At 40.4% G+C, this 19,004-nt stretch overlaps 1 protein-coding gene across 1 annotated transcript in view; it reads right to left on the reverse strand.

The window, feature by feature from the left end:
* Positions 1-19,004, reverse strand: part of PRKG1 (protein kinase cGMP-dependent 1) — a 1,294,615-nt gene that overhangs the window by 348,064 nt on the left and 927,547 nt on the right. Inside the window, exon 5 of the mRNA XM_072628923.1 lies at positions 13,288-13,351. Within this exon, the coding sequence (XP_072485024.1) occupies positions 13,288-13,351 (64 nt within the window). The remainder of the gene's footprint in view (positions 1-13,287; positions 13,352-19,004) is intronic.

Below are 19,004 nucleotides of genomic sequence, written 5' to 3' on the forward strand. Positions count from 1 at the left end.
AATCATTATGAATTATATGTGTGTAAGGGAATTAGAGAATGCTTCAGGGGATAGCATGTCTCTGATTTGTGCTGAACTCATAGTAGGCATTGTATAAATTACTACCACTACCATTATCATGATGATGATAATGATTCCAGAGTCTTGTCCACACTGAGATAAGATGATCAAATAGAGAAATAATTTACGTAGCACCAACCTTCAATTGTATGAAAAGAATCTACTGAAAAGCATTATCAGACATAAGCTGGTATTGGCCCTTAGAGACACCTCAGAGCTGGTCTTCTTGATAGACTAGCAATAACAGAGCAAGGAAGCCCACTGCTGTAGATCTGCCCAACAGAGCTTGTGATAACTCCTGAACATGTGGCCATTGTACCAGTGGATACCTCCAGGTCTCAGGCCTCCCTAGTGGCATTCCTCCTAAATCAGATTCAAGATGGCAGGGCAAGAAGAACTTGTCTAGCTGCAGGCCAAGGTGATCCCACAGAGTGTCAAAGGCAGCTGAAGAAAGTCTGTTCTATGAGAGCTAAGGGCCTGCAATGCCTCTTCAGCCATGAACTTCCTTCCAGTTTCAGTTGGAATTAATGAAGAATGAATTATGGTCAAGTAAATTTGTACAAGTCACTTAGGCAAGATGCCTTGCATATTTGGTACCTTCCAGGTACTCATTCATTATTGTGGGACCAAAGTAGGGGAATTAATGTTAGCTCCCTCTAAGCCAGGTGCCATATAAATCCAATGTCCCATTCCTTTAATTACCCCTTTACCTCAAAATTATTATATTAACAATGGCAATGTGGGCTTCTGGGGATGGTGAACAGGGGGAAGCCACAATGCATTGCTTCTGGCTTTCACTTGCTTGGAGAGATACTGAAATCAGAGTAATGTAAGAGGGTAACCTCCCAGCTCCTACCTGACTCTGCCTCACTTATTTCAAGGCCCAGCTTGCCTCTTCTAGGGAAACATCCCTGACTAGTCTAAACCCATAATGACCTTCTCTTTATTCAACATTCCCTGAACTCAGTATCATCTGTAGCACCTACTCTAGATTTTCTTAGGTATTTCTGAAACTGTTCTCTGGTTGCTCTTGTCTGTGTGCCTTCTCTGATTAACGAGGCTACATGCTTTTCAAGGATAGGGGCCCAGTCTTCTCCAGAACAGAATATGTACATCATCATGGAAGTGGGGTGACTAAACAGGAGAAGGAAGGCAGAACCTGATGCTAATGGCAGTAATGAAGGTACAGCCAGCCTTACTCACACTCTGGAGCTGCCTAAGAACACATGGACCCAGAATCTCTGGGCTAGTCATCCTAAACTGGCCTTTCTAAGCTGGCTGCCATACACATCACAGTGAGAGTGAAAGAGCCAAGTAATAAAGTGGGGAGCACAGGGATGTGGAACAGTGTTATGTACTGTAAAACTGAAGGAACCTTAGAGGTCATCTCATCTGCCTCCCTCCCGCATTTTACAGCTGAAGAAACTGAGAACTAGAAAGGGAAAGGGTTAACTAACTTGCCCAGGCTTATCTCATTTATGAAATGAGGATGTCATATTAATTGGTCTCAGCAGCCCATCCTATCACCCAGATATGGTTATGATTAATGAGGACACTCTATAAGGGGGTTCACTTACAAAGCAGGGTGCCAATACACAAGGGAAGCATTTATGAGCAAGTCATAGGCACAAGGTGGCTTAGGCACTCTCCCAGTCACCAGAGTCTCCTTGGACTGGGTGCAGTAAATCTTAACCCTTCCTAGGGAAGATGGAGCTCCAGAGACAAAGATACAGCCAAGAGAAGGAGACAGATGACCCAAACCAAGCACAGTGGTAGACCAGATTCCAGCCTTCTGTTTCCAAAAACCAAGAACAGGGATTCTCTTGTCTTATTTTTGAGTGAGAATCACTGAGAGATTCTGTAAAGTTGAATATGGATCAGCAATTCTCAAACATACACTCTTCCAAATGATTGCAGTCCCCGCCCCGCCCTGCCAAAAGAGCTTTTGTTTATGTTGTTCTCTCATTTCAGTCATGTTTGACTCTCGATGACCCCATTTGGTATTTTCTTGGCAAAGATACTGGACTGGTCCACCATTGCCTTCTCCAGATTCTCTTACTGTCTTCATTTAGTTCTAGTTTTTACCAGGGTCCAGTATGTTGATGACCAGATATTAATTTGTATGATCCCATAACTCAAGCTGTAGCTGGTTGGGGTTGGGGTGTGTGTGTTAACAGATGCCAATCAGAGCAAGGCTTCTCCTGCCTAGTGTTGGAAGTGAAGGCATCAAATTTGGTATTAAATGGAATGTACAGTCTATGTTACATATGGATAATACTCTGATCATGTAATGATGAGGATTATGTTTTCATTCACTCCTATTACACAACACAATATCTTCTAAAGGAATGACCTTCATTCATTAAATCATATGGAAGAGATGGAAGGGAAGAGTGACAGCAAATTAAGAGGGGCAGAAGTCAGTGGATGTGATTTACATATACACATTTTTGCCTATCTGCACACCTGACTGACACTAGAATACAGTTTAATCCACACAGGGTATTAAAGGAGTGAGTAATCAAAAAACTACTGCTCTGATTGTCTTAACAGGCAGCATTTCTAATGCCCCTAGCTTCCCTGGTGGCTAGATAGTGGCGGTGGTGGGGGTAACTAGATATATATGTAAATATAATGTAAACATGTGTACACAAATGGGTGAGTATATATGAATGAAAATGCACATAGATATGTACACATATGTATAACTAGATAGACAGATATCTTTTACTTTCCTGTTTTAGAAGTCTGGTGATGATACTAAGGGCATCTCCTTTTCATTGGATTCTCTCCACCCATCACCCCCCCTTCCCTGTTTTAATTTATTGAAAGCTCAAAACTTTATTTTTCCTCCTGGGAAAATAAAGTTTTCCTGAACAGAACAATATTTTGTATTTCGTATTTTTATTGTAATTTTTTGCTGTCACTGATCAACTGCCTCGTTGGTTGATTAAAAATTCACATTTGTCAAACTGCTGTATGCAATTTAAACACAAAAATCAAACAAGTGAAAATTACATCCTTCTACCACTCGGTGTATTGCTAAGTCTTTGGTGACTCCCAAGGGTCCTTTAGCTTGAGGGCTGCCTGTTGGGAATCAGCATTAGAGGTGATTCTGATGACAGATACAAACTGAAATGTATACAGGCTTTTAATATATGCATGGCATTTCATCCAGATTTCCTATATGGCTTCATTAGCCCCGCAAGGTTCCTGCTATAGGTCTTACTCTCCACATTGTACAGCTGAGGAAATTGGACTCAGATAAGATCAGTGACTTCCTGTTGGTCACAGAGATAACACATGTGAGAAATCTATCATTTTACCTCCAATTTCAGTCATCTACCCACCCAACTTCCATACCTCGATCTTGGGAGATCCAGGACTGAGGAAGCACAAGAACAAGTAAGTCAGTCAAAAGAACTTCATTACACTAAGTTATAGGGAAGATTTTTTAAGCCGGATATATTCATGGGAGAAATAGTATATTTTTTAACATTCTTATAACACTGGGATCCTTGGCTAATCCTAGTAATTCTCTCTTTGTGAAATTAAGAATACAGTCTTGGCCTCTCTAGGATTATCCACACTTCTCCATTTGTGGTGACTTGATTAAAAATAAAATAGTCCCCTCCAAAGGGTGCTAACAAGGTAGTTTTTTCTGATTAAGACAGAATATTAAAAGGTACTTTTCTTTTTAAACAAATAAAAGATGGAATTAAATGGATTATGTTGCATACAAATCCACAAAGAACCATATTTAAGGTGAGCATCCTCTGGCCATGGACTATGATCATTAAGATTGATAACTATTTGTTGGACAATTCTTTTACTTATGATTTGATCTCCCAGAATGTGGACTGGTGGTGTGGTAAATTTGAAAAAAAAATGTTTGTTTTAATCCTGATTTGTCTCAGTACATGGAAAAACCTTAATGTTATTTTTGGTCAGTCTGAAAAATATCACTTCTCTTACCCTGAGACAACAGCATTATTCTTAACATTATGTGAACATAAGAATACCCTAGAAATGTGTATGTCAGAGGAAGCGGGGCTTGGGGTTAGTAAGAAGTCCTGTGTTCAGATCTACCTCTGATGCTTATTGTGTGATCACACCCAGCTGCATGACCCAGAGAAAGTTGCTTAATATCTTTAAGTCTCAGTTTCTCCATATGCCAAATAGAGATGATACTAAAGGCCTACCTCATAGAGTTGGTGTGAGAATGGAGTTAGTGAATGTAAAGAGTGCTTTTAGGGGCTAAACAAACAAACACAAAAGGTCATCAGGTCTACAGCTTGGTAAGGTTTGCAAAGCAATTCCCACCCAATTACATTATATGGTCATACACATAGGCACCCTTGGTCCCATTTTCAAGAGAAGGAAGTTGACATTGTCAGTCTAAGGAATCTGTTCAAGATCACATCATCAGTGTGTGTCAGGTCCAAGACCTCTGATGGAAGGTCTTCTGAATATATAACCTCGCTGCTTCTGTACTATTTAGCATTAAAATGTGAATAAATAAATATACATATCAACATATATTGTAACATGAAATATATGTATATGATTAATACATTCCATTAAGTAGAACTGCCGCCATATTCACTCACATACACACACCCATACACATATTCACAGAGTACTTTTTATATGAGAGGCAATATGACATTGAAGATAGAAGGATGGCTTTGGAGTCAGGAAGAACTGGGTAACTGGGTGACCCCAGGTAAGTCATCTGACCTCTCAGAAGAGTTGATGATGTGAGTTGGTAAAGAGTCTTCACACCAGGAAGCTTCCTATCAAGAAAAGTCACAGATCCAGAATTAAGCCCATATGTGTACACACATACATACAGAGAGAGTACACCAACAGTCTGCCTGTAAATGCATAGTATTATTTAGAAGAATTTCAACTCCTTGAGGGAATAAATGATTCTTTCCTTCTGCCTGTATTCATTAAAAATTATCTCACCGTTATAAGGAAATAGTCATCAGCTAGGTGGTGCAGTGGATAAGGTGCTGGGCCTGAAGTCAACAAGACTCAATTTTGTGAATTCAAATCTGGCCTCAGACACTACTAGCTGTGTGACCTTGGATAAGTCACTTAACCCTGTTTGCTTCAGTTTCTTCTTCTGTCAAATGAATTGTAGAAGTAAATAGCAAACCACTCTTATTTGCCAAGAAAATCCTAAATGGGGTCACAAAGAGCTGGATATAACTGAAAAACAAATAAATGAAGGAGTAGAATGGGGTGTGTATGTCTGAGGATATAAATGCAGACAGAGAAGATCTTTGTTTTGCATCAGTTAGTCTCTAGGACCCCAATTTCCTTATTTGGAAAATGAAGTTCTTCCTATTCAAACTCTTCATCAATGACCCTATGATCATCCCAGCACCGAAATGCTAAATTACATCTCCTTCTTCTTCCCATTTTCTCCTCCATGGGAACCCATCCTCCACCACCTGGTCCCCTGCACCTGTCAGATGGCATGCCCAAATAGCCAGCAGCCTAAGGAAATCAGCTTTCTCTGCCTAAAAAAGAATGGTGAGAAATGAGTAGATATCCCCCCTGCCCCTGCTGTTTTACTTTTAGCTCCAAATGCCATGAAATTCTCACCCTTTTCTTAGCTTCTTGAAGGTCAAATTGAGAGTGGGGGCAGGAGTTTCAGTGGGACTCCTATAGCTTAGTCAAGGACTTCTGCAACTTTGAGTCTGGGTCACTGGCTAGAATGTAAATGGACATGAGGTAGAAGTCAGCATCTGGAAGTAGTCTTTGTGAAATCATTGGGAAAAGAGACCCAGAATGCAATCAGCTTTGAGGGACCTGGTGGCAATAAGCACGACTTGGATTATCAAAGTGGTTCCAAATCTGAAGTCCATGAATTTGGCTTTTAAACACACCTCAGTTTTCAATAGAATTGATTCAAATTCAGTCATTAATAAGAATAATACCTAGCAACCATATGGTACTTTAAAGTTTGAAAGGACTTCAAAATATTAACCGTTTTTATCCTCACCGAATCCCTCACTGATAGCACCTGAGAAATAGGTGCTACCATTACCCCCATTTTGCAGATGAGAAAACTGAAGCAGACAGAAGTTAAGTGACTTGCCCAGGGACATACAGCTAGTAAGTGTCTGAGGCTGGACATCAGAAGCCATGCACATCTGAAGAACGGGTGAGGGTGGATAGGCACTCATTTTTTGCTTATTACTGGGCCATCAGGCTGTGCAGAGTTTCCAAATACTTCCTATCTTTCCACCTCTCCTGACGTTCTCTCTACTATTATTTTCTTTCCCATTTTACTCCTCTCTGTCTTCTGTTTCTCTTTATAATCTAAGGGTTTAGAAACTTCACGTGTTTAAAACCCTGTCAGCCCAATGGTGGCATATAAATCCACCAGAGAAACTAATATGAACAAATCCCCTAAGAGGTAGGTCCAGTGGTCCATGATTAGACTATAACACTCATCTCCAAAATCCAATCTTCCAAAGGCATAGAACTGAAAAAGACACTTAAGCAGGACAGTTTTCTAAGAAAGTTGCTGGAATGAAAAGAGATGTTTTATTTTGACAAAATCAAATCCAATGTGTGCTTGAGACTGGGCAACATTGGGAAAAAAAGGATTCTGCATGGATACCTAATTTCAAAAACTCAAAGCTATGATTCTAATTTGTTTTATGTCTTTAAGCATGAGATTTTCACAAAGAACCTTTGCTTGATTTACAGAGGTGAAGATAAACATCAGATACCTGGCTGAGAGACAAAAAAGTCAAATCTGAGTTGTTCTAAGGTTCCTGGTCACTCTGTGAGGCTGATCTTAGAATGTGCATTCTTTAATTTTCAACAATCTTTTCTCATTTCCTTAGCTGTGACAACTAAGGACTCAGGTTACTTGGATTCGTTTTTTACGAATAAGTTACTTTGTGTTCCTTTGATCCCTAAGAAATTACTTTTGTTTTCCTTATATCTGCAAACGTGTCATTGTACACTTTATTATTTTTTTGTGTGGGGGCTGATTGGGGAGGTTTTGTTCACAGCACCCAATTATATTCTGTTTGGGTAAGTGATAATTGCAGTGAAATACTTCACAGCAGGAGATCAGCAGAAGTATTTGAAACAATGTGATATGACTCTATGGAATTCATCATATTGTTATGAAGAGGGGGAAATATATTAAGTTGTGACATTAAGAATGGGAAAATTAGACCTTGCCTTATAATTTCACACTCATCACTTTCATGCCTTTGCTAAGAGTTTCTGATAGAGTCTCAGGAGAAGAGAGTGAATTAAGAAGTTACATGTGAAGTGATGCAAATATATTTTGCTAAATTGGGATATCTGGACAAGTACAGAGGCTGGATCCAAGTCAATTAAATTCAGCAAGCTTTGTTAAATACTTATTATGTGTTGTGATGTGCATAGAGATATAAAAACACAATTGAAACCATTTCTTCCCCGAGGGCTTACATTCTACTCGAAGCATCTCAATACTGGCCCAATTTATAAAGACCAGCTTAGTTACTGCCTCTATATAGTACAACAAATGGACAAATCAGTTGTGCATGTTTAAATAAGTGTTATAAAATATTATAGTTCTCTAAGAATTCAAGTTACAGGACAGTTTCTGCTCTGAATTAATCAAGGCATTTTCCCCACAGAGGGTTCCCTACATCAGACCATTCACAGATCTAGACAAAATAATTCTAAAAACAAACCTCCCTCCACTGAAATAGATTACAAGGCTATCAATTAATAGATAAGTTCCAGGGAGATCCGTGAAACTCAGGGGAGTAAAGACTTTCTCTAGGTCACACAGCCAGGATTCAAACTCAGGTCTTCTCGACTCGAAGTCCAGCACTCTGTCCACTGTTCCACCTGGCTTCCTCTGTTGAATTCCCACATACTTATTTCAAAATGAGTTGCAGTCAGTTTCTCCAAATAAAATAATAATTTACGTATATATTTTCATGACCATTTACACTTTTATTGATTCATCTAAATAAATAAATATTCCATCCCTCAAAAAACTATTACTACCTACTAGTCTCTTGTTTGTATCTCCTATGCTTGCAAACTTAGCACCATCTCCTCACCTCCTCCATATAATTCATTCCCAGGTTTTCCCAGAGCCCAGGACAACAGAGGTCACCAGGTTGTCTACAACAGCCTCATGGCATTCTCTGACTTGGCATCCCATTGCTTTTAGTAGCCAGAATGATGATCCCCTTTTACAGTACATGGAGTACCCAGGGAGTATTCCCACCTCTGGTGTCAGTTATTACTATTATTACTGTCAGGTCTGCTTATCCACCTTTGGTGTCCACCTTCACTCAACTCTTACCTGCGGCTTTAGGAAGCTATGGCATACACAGTGACCACAACCTGGTCAACTATCTCAACAGATGGGCTAAACCAGGTTGAAGATAGCCTGTTAGTGAGTTAGGGGGATGTCTACCCCAGAGATGTGAAAACTTTTCTCCAACAGAATGGGTAGATGAGAACAATTTGTCCCAACCGTCATGAAGGCAGCTGGAACTGGTACTGTGGAGCACTTTGAGCTTGGTCAGGCATCAAAGACACCAAGGTCATCCCCTGCAGCTCAGGCCATTGCCAATTCCCTTGACTTTCACCCTGCCACTGGACTTTCATGACTCAGGAAGAGAGAATGAGGCTGATGATTTTGTGTGACTCTGCCTCACTTAAATCCAATTTATGTACAAGTCAAGACATCACCCATGATGATATTGGTCCTCTTCAAACAACCAAGTCTTGTCAATCTTACCTCCTCACCATCTCTTTAATATGTTGTCTTTCCCTTTTCCCCTCCACCACCATCCTAATACATAGAGACAAAACCAGCGTGGAGTGACTAAGACTGCCACAGGGAATTTACAAGTGTGTCAAGTGTTACACGGAGAGTATGCTTCCTGTTCACCTCCATGTTCTTCAATCAGGTCTACCCTGTTTATTGCCAAACTTTCCTCACCCAACATTCTCTCCTGTCTCCCATAGCCCAACATCCTAGTCTACTGTACCAGCCATTTCATCTCCTTCCCTTCTGGGAGTTAGAGGGGGCAAAGACCATTGGTTAAGCTGTAGAATCTAGGTTTAGGCTGATGAAGGAATGAGCACCTTCATTCCAGGCATGACTGTACCCAGCCAGGGAAGATTGCATTTCGTGTTTCACCACTGAATTTGCCCTACTTCAGAGTTAATAGCTAGTTAGAGCACTGTTCATATTAGTAATACCTACAAAGTAATTTAAAAGGTGTTGAGGATGTTAACCCCCAGCAAGAAGGACTTTAAGACAATCAGAGTAGCCTTCTAATGGCTGTTTTCACCTCTGCTCTCTTGTCCTTTCAACATATGCTATAAACGCTTGTTGAGAAAGTATTTCTCTTATATGGAAAATGTTTTAATGGGAGGGCCTGAGCATGTTTGGAGGCAAACGGAAAGGAGTCAGTGGTGAAGATTGGGAGATAATAAGAGTTTGCCTGGACAAATAACTTCTCTCTCTCTCTCTCTCTCTCTAAAAGATATATTATCATGTAAAGGCCATCACCATTACCATTATGAACCCTGAATAGTGTTTTTCTTCTTCTACAGTTATCACATTTCATCTTCTTAGCACCTCTTCTTTTAGACAAATAGCAAAGCCCCATTTCTCATATCGATTGTTCATTAACCTCATATGGAGCAGTTTCATATCTGGCAAAGTATATTTATTTGTGCAGTTTCTGCTTGGTCTATTTCCCTTTCCCATTTTTGGTTCTGAAAATAAATGTGTGGATATTTAATTAGATGCTTCCACATGCAGTCCATCTCGGTGCAGTAAGTATAGTGGCTTCTGCAATTCATCCCTAAATTAAGCAATCTTCTGATTAGGGGAAGGGTTGTCAGCATCAAGCATGGAGGGGTTGTCTTTCCTCCGGCTTATTTGCAGAATTCTGAGCTATGGCTTTTTTTTTTCCTCCACTGAGACACTTATCTCCACATTCATCAAAGGAACCAAGGCTCCTACAGGGCCTTCATTTCCTGGCAAGATAGAGTTACAGTTTGCTGCAACTGGATGCAAACAAAGGCATTTCACAACCTCCTGGGTATTTAACAGAGATAGCAAAAGAATGGTGGTGAGAAGCAAAATTACATTAACAAACATCCCAGGTAAAAGGGCAGGTCTTACAGAAAACACTTGGGCAATTCTCTTTCCTCTGAAATATTTGACATGTGTGGTTCCAAGTCAATGCACAACAAGCCATGATCACATGTGAAACTGAAAGGCTGGATAAGAGAGGGAGGACAGGGGGATGAACCAAAATCAGGCACAGCAGGGGAATCTACAGATAAGAAACTTTGGCTTTTTGTTGATTTGTTGTCAGAGTTCAGCCTTTGGGAGAGAATGAAATGGTTTAACTTTATAAAAAAATAGGATTGTTGGAAAACAGTCTGCATAACTGACCTTCTGAAGGTATGGGAGAAAAAGCATCCTACTTGGAGTTCAGGTCCCAGATCTGCCTGCTTTGGAATTCCTTTGTGACCATGGACAAGTGACTTCATCCTTCTGAACCTCAGTTTCCTCATCTGTTACATCTGAGAGTTGGTCTCAGTGGCTCTGATAGGCCTTCTCCTTCTGTTTTTAAATTCCTAATGGAGGCTTAGGAAAAATAAAGATCTTATTCCTGGAAGCTCCAGATTCATGATCTTACTTTGGCATCATGGCCTGGGAGAGGAGGAGTTGCCACCAGGAACACTCAGGTTAATAGGAACCCCCCAAATGCATTGGAGTTCTCCTGATCCTGAATGCTCCTACTACCTCATCCAATAAGACTCCTATCATCTCAACTTCGGCTTAGCAAACTGACTTTGAATTCATTAGTTGTTTGTGGCATCTGTTTCACCTCTTCACTCAGGTGTCTAGTGACCTGACCCTGACCTGAACCACAATAGCTCTCCTTGGTCCTCATTTAGCTTTTGTTCAACTTGACCAGAGACCCTACTGGAACAGAGCTTAGCCCAGTCATTCCCAGGCCTTCCATCTGCCTATGGCATTAATACACATGTTCCTATTTAGTAGAACTCACAGCGAAATGCTCTCCATAAGTGATATTTTCTCTATGATCAAACTCCACGGTTCAATGCTTACAAACAGTAAAGGGAAAAAAAAAAAGTTCAGTCTGGACGATTTCCTTGCTCCAACACTCTTCATTCAATCAAACCAGCTGCCTTCATGTTCCCATGCATAATGTTTTACTTGCCAAGTCCAAGCTTTGGCATAGAGTAAAATGGTCATCCTTCTCTTTACCTTTTTGGCCCCCTCGCTCCTTTAAAGGTCCTCCTACAAGAAGCCTTTCAGATTGCCCATTTTGTAATGCTTCACCCCTCCCATGATTTTGTACATGTTTGTGTATATGTTTTATATTTACTTATGGGTACATATTGTTTCTAACTCTGTAGCACCTAGTGGGTGACTAATAGATACTAGTTGACTGACTCAGTAGGGTGCAAACTCCCTGAGGGTGGAAATGCTGTCTTTTGTCTCCTCTATCTGCGTCCTGCCTACATGAGGAAAAGGTCTAGAACTGTGACTTCTTTGAGAAAAGAAACTCCCTGGTGCTGAGTCTCTCATCAGCACAGGGCAGCACCTTCTCGGGGATTTCCAGTCTTGGAAACCTGCTAGACGGGTGAGGTCAAAGACATAAACAAATAAGGGCCATTAAGCTATACCTGTGGATCCCTGGGCGCCATATATTGCCTTAGAAATCCAAGATCCCTGTATTAGTAGCATCTGTTTTCTGATACTTTTATTTCTTTTGATCAATATTTTTCAGTTGTATTTGAATCTGGTTTTGCCATACTCTGAAGCATTGTGGGCTGCAAAGTCTGGCCCAGCAGGCTGGTGTGTTTGACACCTTCTGCCCTAAAGAAGGGGTTAAAAAACTTGATCAGGATCACATAGTGAATATGTGTTGGAAGTGGGTCTTGAACCTGTTTCCTACATTTGAGCTAGTCTACACTAGCGAGGCTTGCTGCATTGAACGGAACCCATCACCACAGTGTTTAGGTCTGAGATAATCAGAAAGGGGATGATTAATTTCACCTCTAGTTCTCCCTTATTCTCTTACTAAAGCTATCTCTTGAATATTCTCATACACACTTTCTCTACCAACACACCTTCCAAGGCTGAAAAGAGGATCCACAGGATCTTTGGGATCTATCTGATTCATAGAATCATAGGATCTCATGTCTGGAAGGGCCCTCAGAGGCCACTATCCAAGCTAACATCTACTGACCCAGAATCCTCTCTTTAACACACCCAGGAAGCAGTCATTCTTGTTGTGTTGATTTGTTTCAGTCATGTCCAACTCTTAGTGAACCATTAGGGTTTTCTTGGCAGAGATACTGGAGTTGTTTGTCATTTTCTTCTTCAGCTCACTTTACAGATAAGGAAATGAGGCAAACAGGGATCAATTACTTTCTCAAGGCCACACAGCTAGTAAGTGTCTGAGGTCAACGTGAACTCATGAAAATGAGCCTTCCTGACTCTAGGCCCAACACTCTATGCACTGTGACGTCTAGTTGTCCTCAGTGCTCATTCAGTCTCTGCTTAAAGCCCTCCAGGGAAAGGGATCTCACTTCCCCCTAATGTAGCCTTTTCTATGTAGGAATTCTCCAACTATCAGGATTTCTTTTTTCAGAGATCAAGCCTTAATCAGCTGTTCTGAAATACTAATTCCATTGAGACCAGTTCCCCCTTTCTGATACCAAGAAGAACAAATGGAATCCCTCTTACTCAACAGAAGGTGAAATGACAATAATTATACCACAGTATTTCTCTATAGGCAGGCATGCATACTTAGATGAATTGTTTTCCTTTTGGTCTCACACCTTGCAATATGATGTTCCATCATTTAGCATTTAAAAGACCAAGACAATCTGTGCAAAGCTATGATGCTGATGTCAATAACATGACATTTTCTAAATGGCATGCTTCCCCTGACCCATTCTAAATTAAGCCAATGGAAATATCTAACCACATGTAAACCTTGAATGGTCTCAGAGTTATTTTCATTCGATGATAGCAGTGGGGCTAGAGCTAAAACTTTCCAAGCAAAACCAAAGGTCCATCGCCAGTCAGTCAAAGCTTCTTTCCTACAAACATCAAGCAAGGATAGAGTCCTGTGGGCTGAACTGGATCCAAGAAAGTGCGGCGGTTCAGAACCTTACCTCTTCCAGAACATCAGCCAGCTTGCTTAGGATCTCTTCCGGGAGGCTCTGGAATGTGGGAACACTGGAAGACAAAAGGAAGGCAATGGTCAATAGCCATGTTCCCCTCTGTTTTGGAAAAGAAAGAACAGTTCATCTGAAAGAAAGAGAAACAAGCTACTTTTGCACATCCTGGAAATTCACAGGAAGCAGATTCACAGCTTTCTCCTCTATACAATGAAGAAAACAATTCATTTATCCTTCTTCATAACACCTCCCTCAAATGCCCTCTTATGTCTTCTGACATTGCTACCCTACCCCCTCCCTCCCCGGGGCAGGGCCTCATCACCTCCCTAGGATCACGGTAATAATCTCTTGGTTGGTCTGTTGCCACAAATCTTATCCTACTCTAGCCCATCCTCTCTGTTCAGCTATCAAAGGAATCTTCCTTTAAAAAAATACTTCATTGTTTCCTAACTACATGTAAAGACAATTTTTAACATTCATTTTTGTTTCAAATATTTTCTTTTCTTTCCTCACCTTGTTTACCTGAGAAGACAAAGCATTTGATATAGGTGATACATGCGCAATCATGCAAAACAGTTCCACCTTAGTCATATTGTAAAAGAAGACACAGGCCAAAGGGAAAATAATAACAATAAAAAATAAAGTAAGAAATACTATGTTTTGATCTATATTCGGACTCCACAATGGAATCTTCCCAAAGTGCAGGTCTGAGCACAGTGCTCCTGCTCCCCATTCTAAAACTTCTAGTGACCCTCTCCTCCAGGATCAAATATAAACCCTCCATGTGGCATCCAAAGTCTCTCCCCTCCCAGCTTTCCAATCTTCTTCCACCTCACATCACCCCTTTGTACTTGGCAATCTGAGAACATTGGCCTCTTCATTCCTCCAGCAAGACACACTCTCTCCTGACTCTGGACATCATGTCTGCTAATTGTCCCCCATGCCTGGAATGCTCTCCTTCCGCATTTCCACATACTGAATGGCTAGGCTTCCTTCAATGGCTAGCTAAAGTAACAGTTTTTACAGGAAACCTTTTCCCAACCCCTCTTAGTCCCAGGACCTTCACACTGTAGATTATGTCTAATTTATCCTGTAGAGAACTGAATTTGTACATAATTGCTTACATATTGTCTCTCCCATTAGATTATAAGCTTCTTGAAAGCAGAGGTAGTCTTCCATCTGAGGGGGAGCAGGTTTTAATTTTCACAAGGTGGTAGATTTCAGTACTGAATGGTACACAGCTCAGACAGAAATCAAGAACTTTTTTTGTTCTTTCCAATATTTTGTACAGTACCTGGTACATAGTAGGCACTTAAGAAAACTTAAGTTGATTGACCGATTGCTCCAAAAGTTTTGGTTGGAAGAAAGTATTTTGCAAACCTAAAAGCATTTATGAAACTATATTCTATTTGAACTCTCTTGTCCTCAAAATCTTACTATGATAATTTTCAACATTATTATTTTCTTTATTTGTTCTTTTACATAGGCAGTGGGGCTTAGCAGATAGAAAGTTAGCAAAAAAAATCCAAGTTCCATTTCTGCGCACTGGCTGCATGATCCTGGGCACATCCATTAACCTCTCACTCTGCCAGGAATCTCTCTAAGGAGTAGCAGAGAAAGTTCTCATTGCATTGGTAGAGAGTTTCTGTAACTGGGAGTTCTCTAAACCAATTAAAGCCCTGTCTCTATCACTGTTTCCATGTATTCAAACATGATCTAGTTGTTTCAATACAGTTTATTACAGTAGTTACCGTTATTATTATTATATTCAATATGACATATTTTTTAAAAAAGTTGTTGCTGCCAAAAATGAAATATGAAAGGAGGAAAGGACACAACCTTTAAGGACAATACTTTCATATCAGAGAGGTCATGTGGTACAGGGGAAAGAACACTCATCTGTCGCCAAAGGACCTGGGTTAAAGGCCTGGGCCTACCCTTTGTTCCCTGTGTGACCTTGGACAAGTCAGTCTCCTGGATCTCAGTTTCCTCATCCACAAAATAACATAAGTCCTTTGCAACTTTATCTCTATGACTCCCCCTCTTTTTTAAACCAATGTGAAATAAAACAAACCTAAAAATACCAGCATCACTTGAGTCAATAGTCAAATAGAAAGATATGGCAGCTGGGTGGGAGGGGATACCAAATTTTGACTTTTTTGATGCCTGATACATTGTTGTTCAATCATTTTCAGTGGTTTCTGACTCATCCTGACTCCATTTTGGGTTTTCTTGGCAAAGACATTGAAGTGGTTTTCCATTTTCTTCTCCAACTCATTTTACAGATGAGAAAACTGAGATAAACAGGGTAAGGTGACTTGCCCAAGATCACACAGTTAGTAAGTGTCTGAGCTTGGATTTGAACTCATGAAGATGTGTCTTCCTGACTCCTGGTGCTCTGTGCATTGTGGTGCCACCTAGCTGCCCCATGACGTATAGAGAGCACTTTAAAGTTTGTGGTGCATTTTACCCTCAATTCATCCTCACCTCAGCCCTGTGAGAGAGTTCCTACAGCTATCACTGCCATTTTGCAGACAAGGTAACAGACCAAAAGATCTGCGGTGCTTTGTCTATCCTCCCACTGCTTTTAATTGAGAAATCTGGGCAGTGAGCCCGAGGTCTTCCTGACTCCAAGTCCAGCATTCCTCCACCACACCGCCTCTCTAATAAAAGCCAAAGCTCTTTATTTCAGTACATTTTGAGGTTTTAATAAGCTGGAACTCTAATATGTCATGACTGCTTTCAGACTCATAATAAATTTCTGGTTAGGTTTGTGCCAAGATACACCTAATGAAAATAGATGCCTCTTGTTTTGGTCTGAAATGCCCAAATCTTCTATTATGTGGCCACCAAAGTGTCTAACACCTAAGTGTATAACATTATAGCTATTAACAGAGATTCATGTTTTGTTTTGTTGTTTTTTTCTCCATAATGTCATAGTTCACCAGGGCCATGTCTGCCATCAGATTTATTCCTTCCATCTGATGGGGAAGCAGATTTTAATTTTCAAAAAGTGGTAGATTTCAACAGTGGGTGGTACCCAGCTCAGAGACAGAAATCAAGAGAGTTATTTCAATGATTTAAAGGGTTGAAAATCTGTCCCCTTATGGTTTCTGTAATGAGCTATATTCAAATTTCTTTTTTTCTCCTGAGATACAAAAAAAAATTGGGGGACCAGCATGTCTCTGGGGACATTTGTTGAAAATGCTACCTTACTGCAGCACTGTTCTCATTTCAGTATAACTGGATCCCACACAAGATGGGGTCATTTCTACTGTTCAAGTAACTCTTTGTAATAGTAATTTAAAATGGAAAGATTTTCTTATTAATTAATAGGCCTATATGATCTGCTTGGATCGCCTAGAAGCCTGAGTCACATGTGATGGGAGGAGCTTGCTGAAGAGGCAGAACAGGAAGGGTGGAGCAGAACTGAGAGGAAGTGAGTGAGTGTGGTCAGCTCAGAGGGGAAAGAACACAGGTCAAGTGACACATCGTGACAGTTGATAGTGAGAAGGCCCTGGCTGCAGGAGGGGAGGCTGGAGAATGGCTTTGACCCCCTGTTGTGATCATGTTTATTAACTTCTTGGTCACCATGATGGATTTTGCTTTCTAGTTCTGGGATTTGGCTTTCTGGGGTTTAAATAAATGTTTTTCTTCTGCCTTCTACATGGAAAGTCTTTCATATTTTGTGATTGAGAATGATGCTGATATGTTCATAGTCACCACCAGTGCAGTGAATATTGCCTTGGCAATACACCCTTCCCTTTGGTCCATAGCATGAACAATGAATCCAATATAAATATAGATCCATCTTATTTGTTTATTTACCAGTATGCTAAATTATCCAAAATAAAAATGATCTTTATTGGATCTCATCATATACTAAATGAAAACAAAAATATTAAGCAGATTTTTACTAGTGCCTTGCACTCTCTAGCCACATTTGTTACCAACTTAATGCATTTGATTAATAAATGTTCTTAATTAGAACCCTTTCCCCAACATTCTCTATCACAGAAACATGATTAGAAAATCAAAGAAATGGAGAAAAGTTACTAGCAGATGACTGTGATGGTATTTAGAGTTCTTTCTGCTTTGATAATTCAGGGATCCGTTAGGTTGGGTATCTTACACAGGACAGGGAAGCCAGCCTCTCTGAAGCAACAACTGGAGGCAGGAAGTGTTACTACTGTCTCACTCTTACAGAATTCTGACTTAGAAGTAAAACATTCTAAAGTGTCTCAAATTTGGAGTTCCTCCCAGCTGGTCATCAATGGATTCTTTATTCTGATTTTAGCCTCTGGTCCTAATGTTTCTGGACAGTTTTCTTTTATAATTTCCTAAAATACCATAACCAGGCTCTGAGTCCTCTGATGTTTTCAATGCCCCATACTATCTCCATGTTCAGTGACCCTATGGATAGGGCATGGGGCAGGAAGGAGCTCTGTGTCTTGGCATTGTCTGCCCTTTCGTGGCCTAGATCCTGCCTGTGTCAGGTTGTAATGACTGTAGTTAGCCCCTGCACTAACCCTACTCAAAGGACTCAAAGTCTTTAAGCCACATGAAAATGGATAAGATCCTGGTCCCTGTGGTCCTATGAGATCACACTGAGTACTTGCTCCATATTCCCATCTCTGCTCAGAAAGCTATGAGGCTTCACAGCATTTACTGGTAGCTTCCTCCACTGTGGAAACCTTGCCCTGAGCATTTGCCGTCTTCTGACTTTTGGTTCAGTCTGAAACTAGATGAAGCATTTTCTCTTTGGCATTCTTCACCATTCCTCTTACTGTCCCTTTCAGACATATTCACTGAAAATCTGAGTTTTACTGTGACCTTTCCCATTGTCAACCTAACTATGACTCTAACTCCAATCTAGTCCAATAATCTCTTAATGGGTCTTTATGCCCTCAGTTTTTATATCCCTGATTCTGTCCTGCATACTCTGGAGAGATTAATCTTCCCAAGGCACAATTTGGATTGAGTCTCTCCCTTGACCCAAATCCTTTAATGGATAGCCACTGAAATAATGATACAAGCACTCCCTACTTCACAAGGTTATTGTAAAAAAGAAAAAACAAAACAAAAGAAAACACTCAAAAAAGTATTTTTTTTCTTTTGCAACTTTAGAATACTTGAAAAAGGCTAGGCATTTTTATTAACAAGTAAAATCCAAATTTCTTAGATTTGTATCCAAAACTTCCCAAACACCTCACCCACATTCCTGGCAAACTAGATGAGGCAAAACTTCATTTTTGGGACATGTCTTTGGACAGAGAAGGTCTGAGAAAGAAAAATCAAGGATAAGGTTAGCTAGGGCAGCTTGGTAGAGAAGCAGATGTGGACTTGACCTGGAGACAGGAAGAACTGAGCTAAATATATCTTCAGACACTCACTAGCTATGGGTGGGCTGATCAATTAACTCTGTTTGCCTCAGTTCCCTTATCCATAAAATGAACTGGAGAAGGAAATGGCAAATTGCTCCAGTATTCAAGGAAATTCTCAATGAGATCAGAGAGAGTCAGACATGACTATAAAACAACTGAAAAACAACAAACTGAATCTTCTGTCACACTACTATCAATATGTATTGAAAAGAGCTTTTGGAGTTCAAGAGACTCCCCTGTATAGCCAATAGCTGGCACTTTCTTTTACTAAGTGGTCAATATGCTGGCAGTATCAGAGTAAGAAAAATAACCTTCCTCAAGAGCAAG

Source organism: Notamacropus eugenii, chromosome 1 (genome assembly GCF_028372415.1).
Source record: "Notamacropus eugenii isolate mMacEug1 chromosome 1, mMacEug1.pri_v2, whole genome shotgun sequence".
NCBI lineage: Eukaryota > Metazoa > Chordata > Mammalia > Diprotodontia > Macropodidae > Notamacropus > Notamacropus eugenii.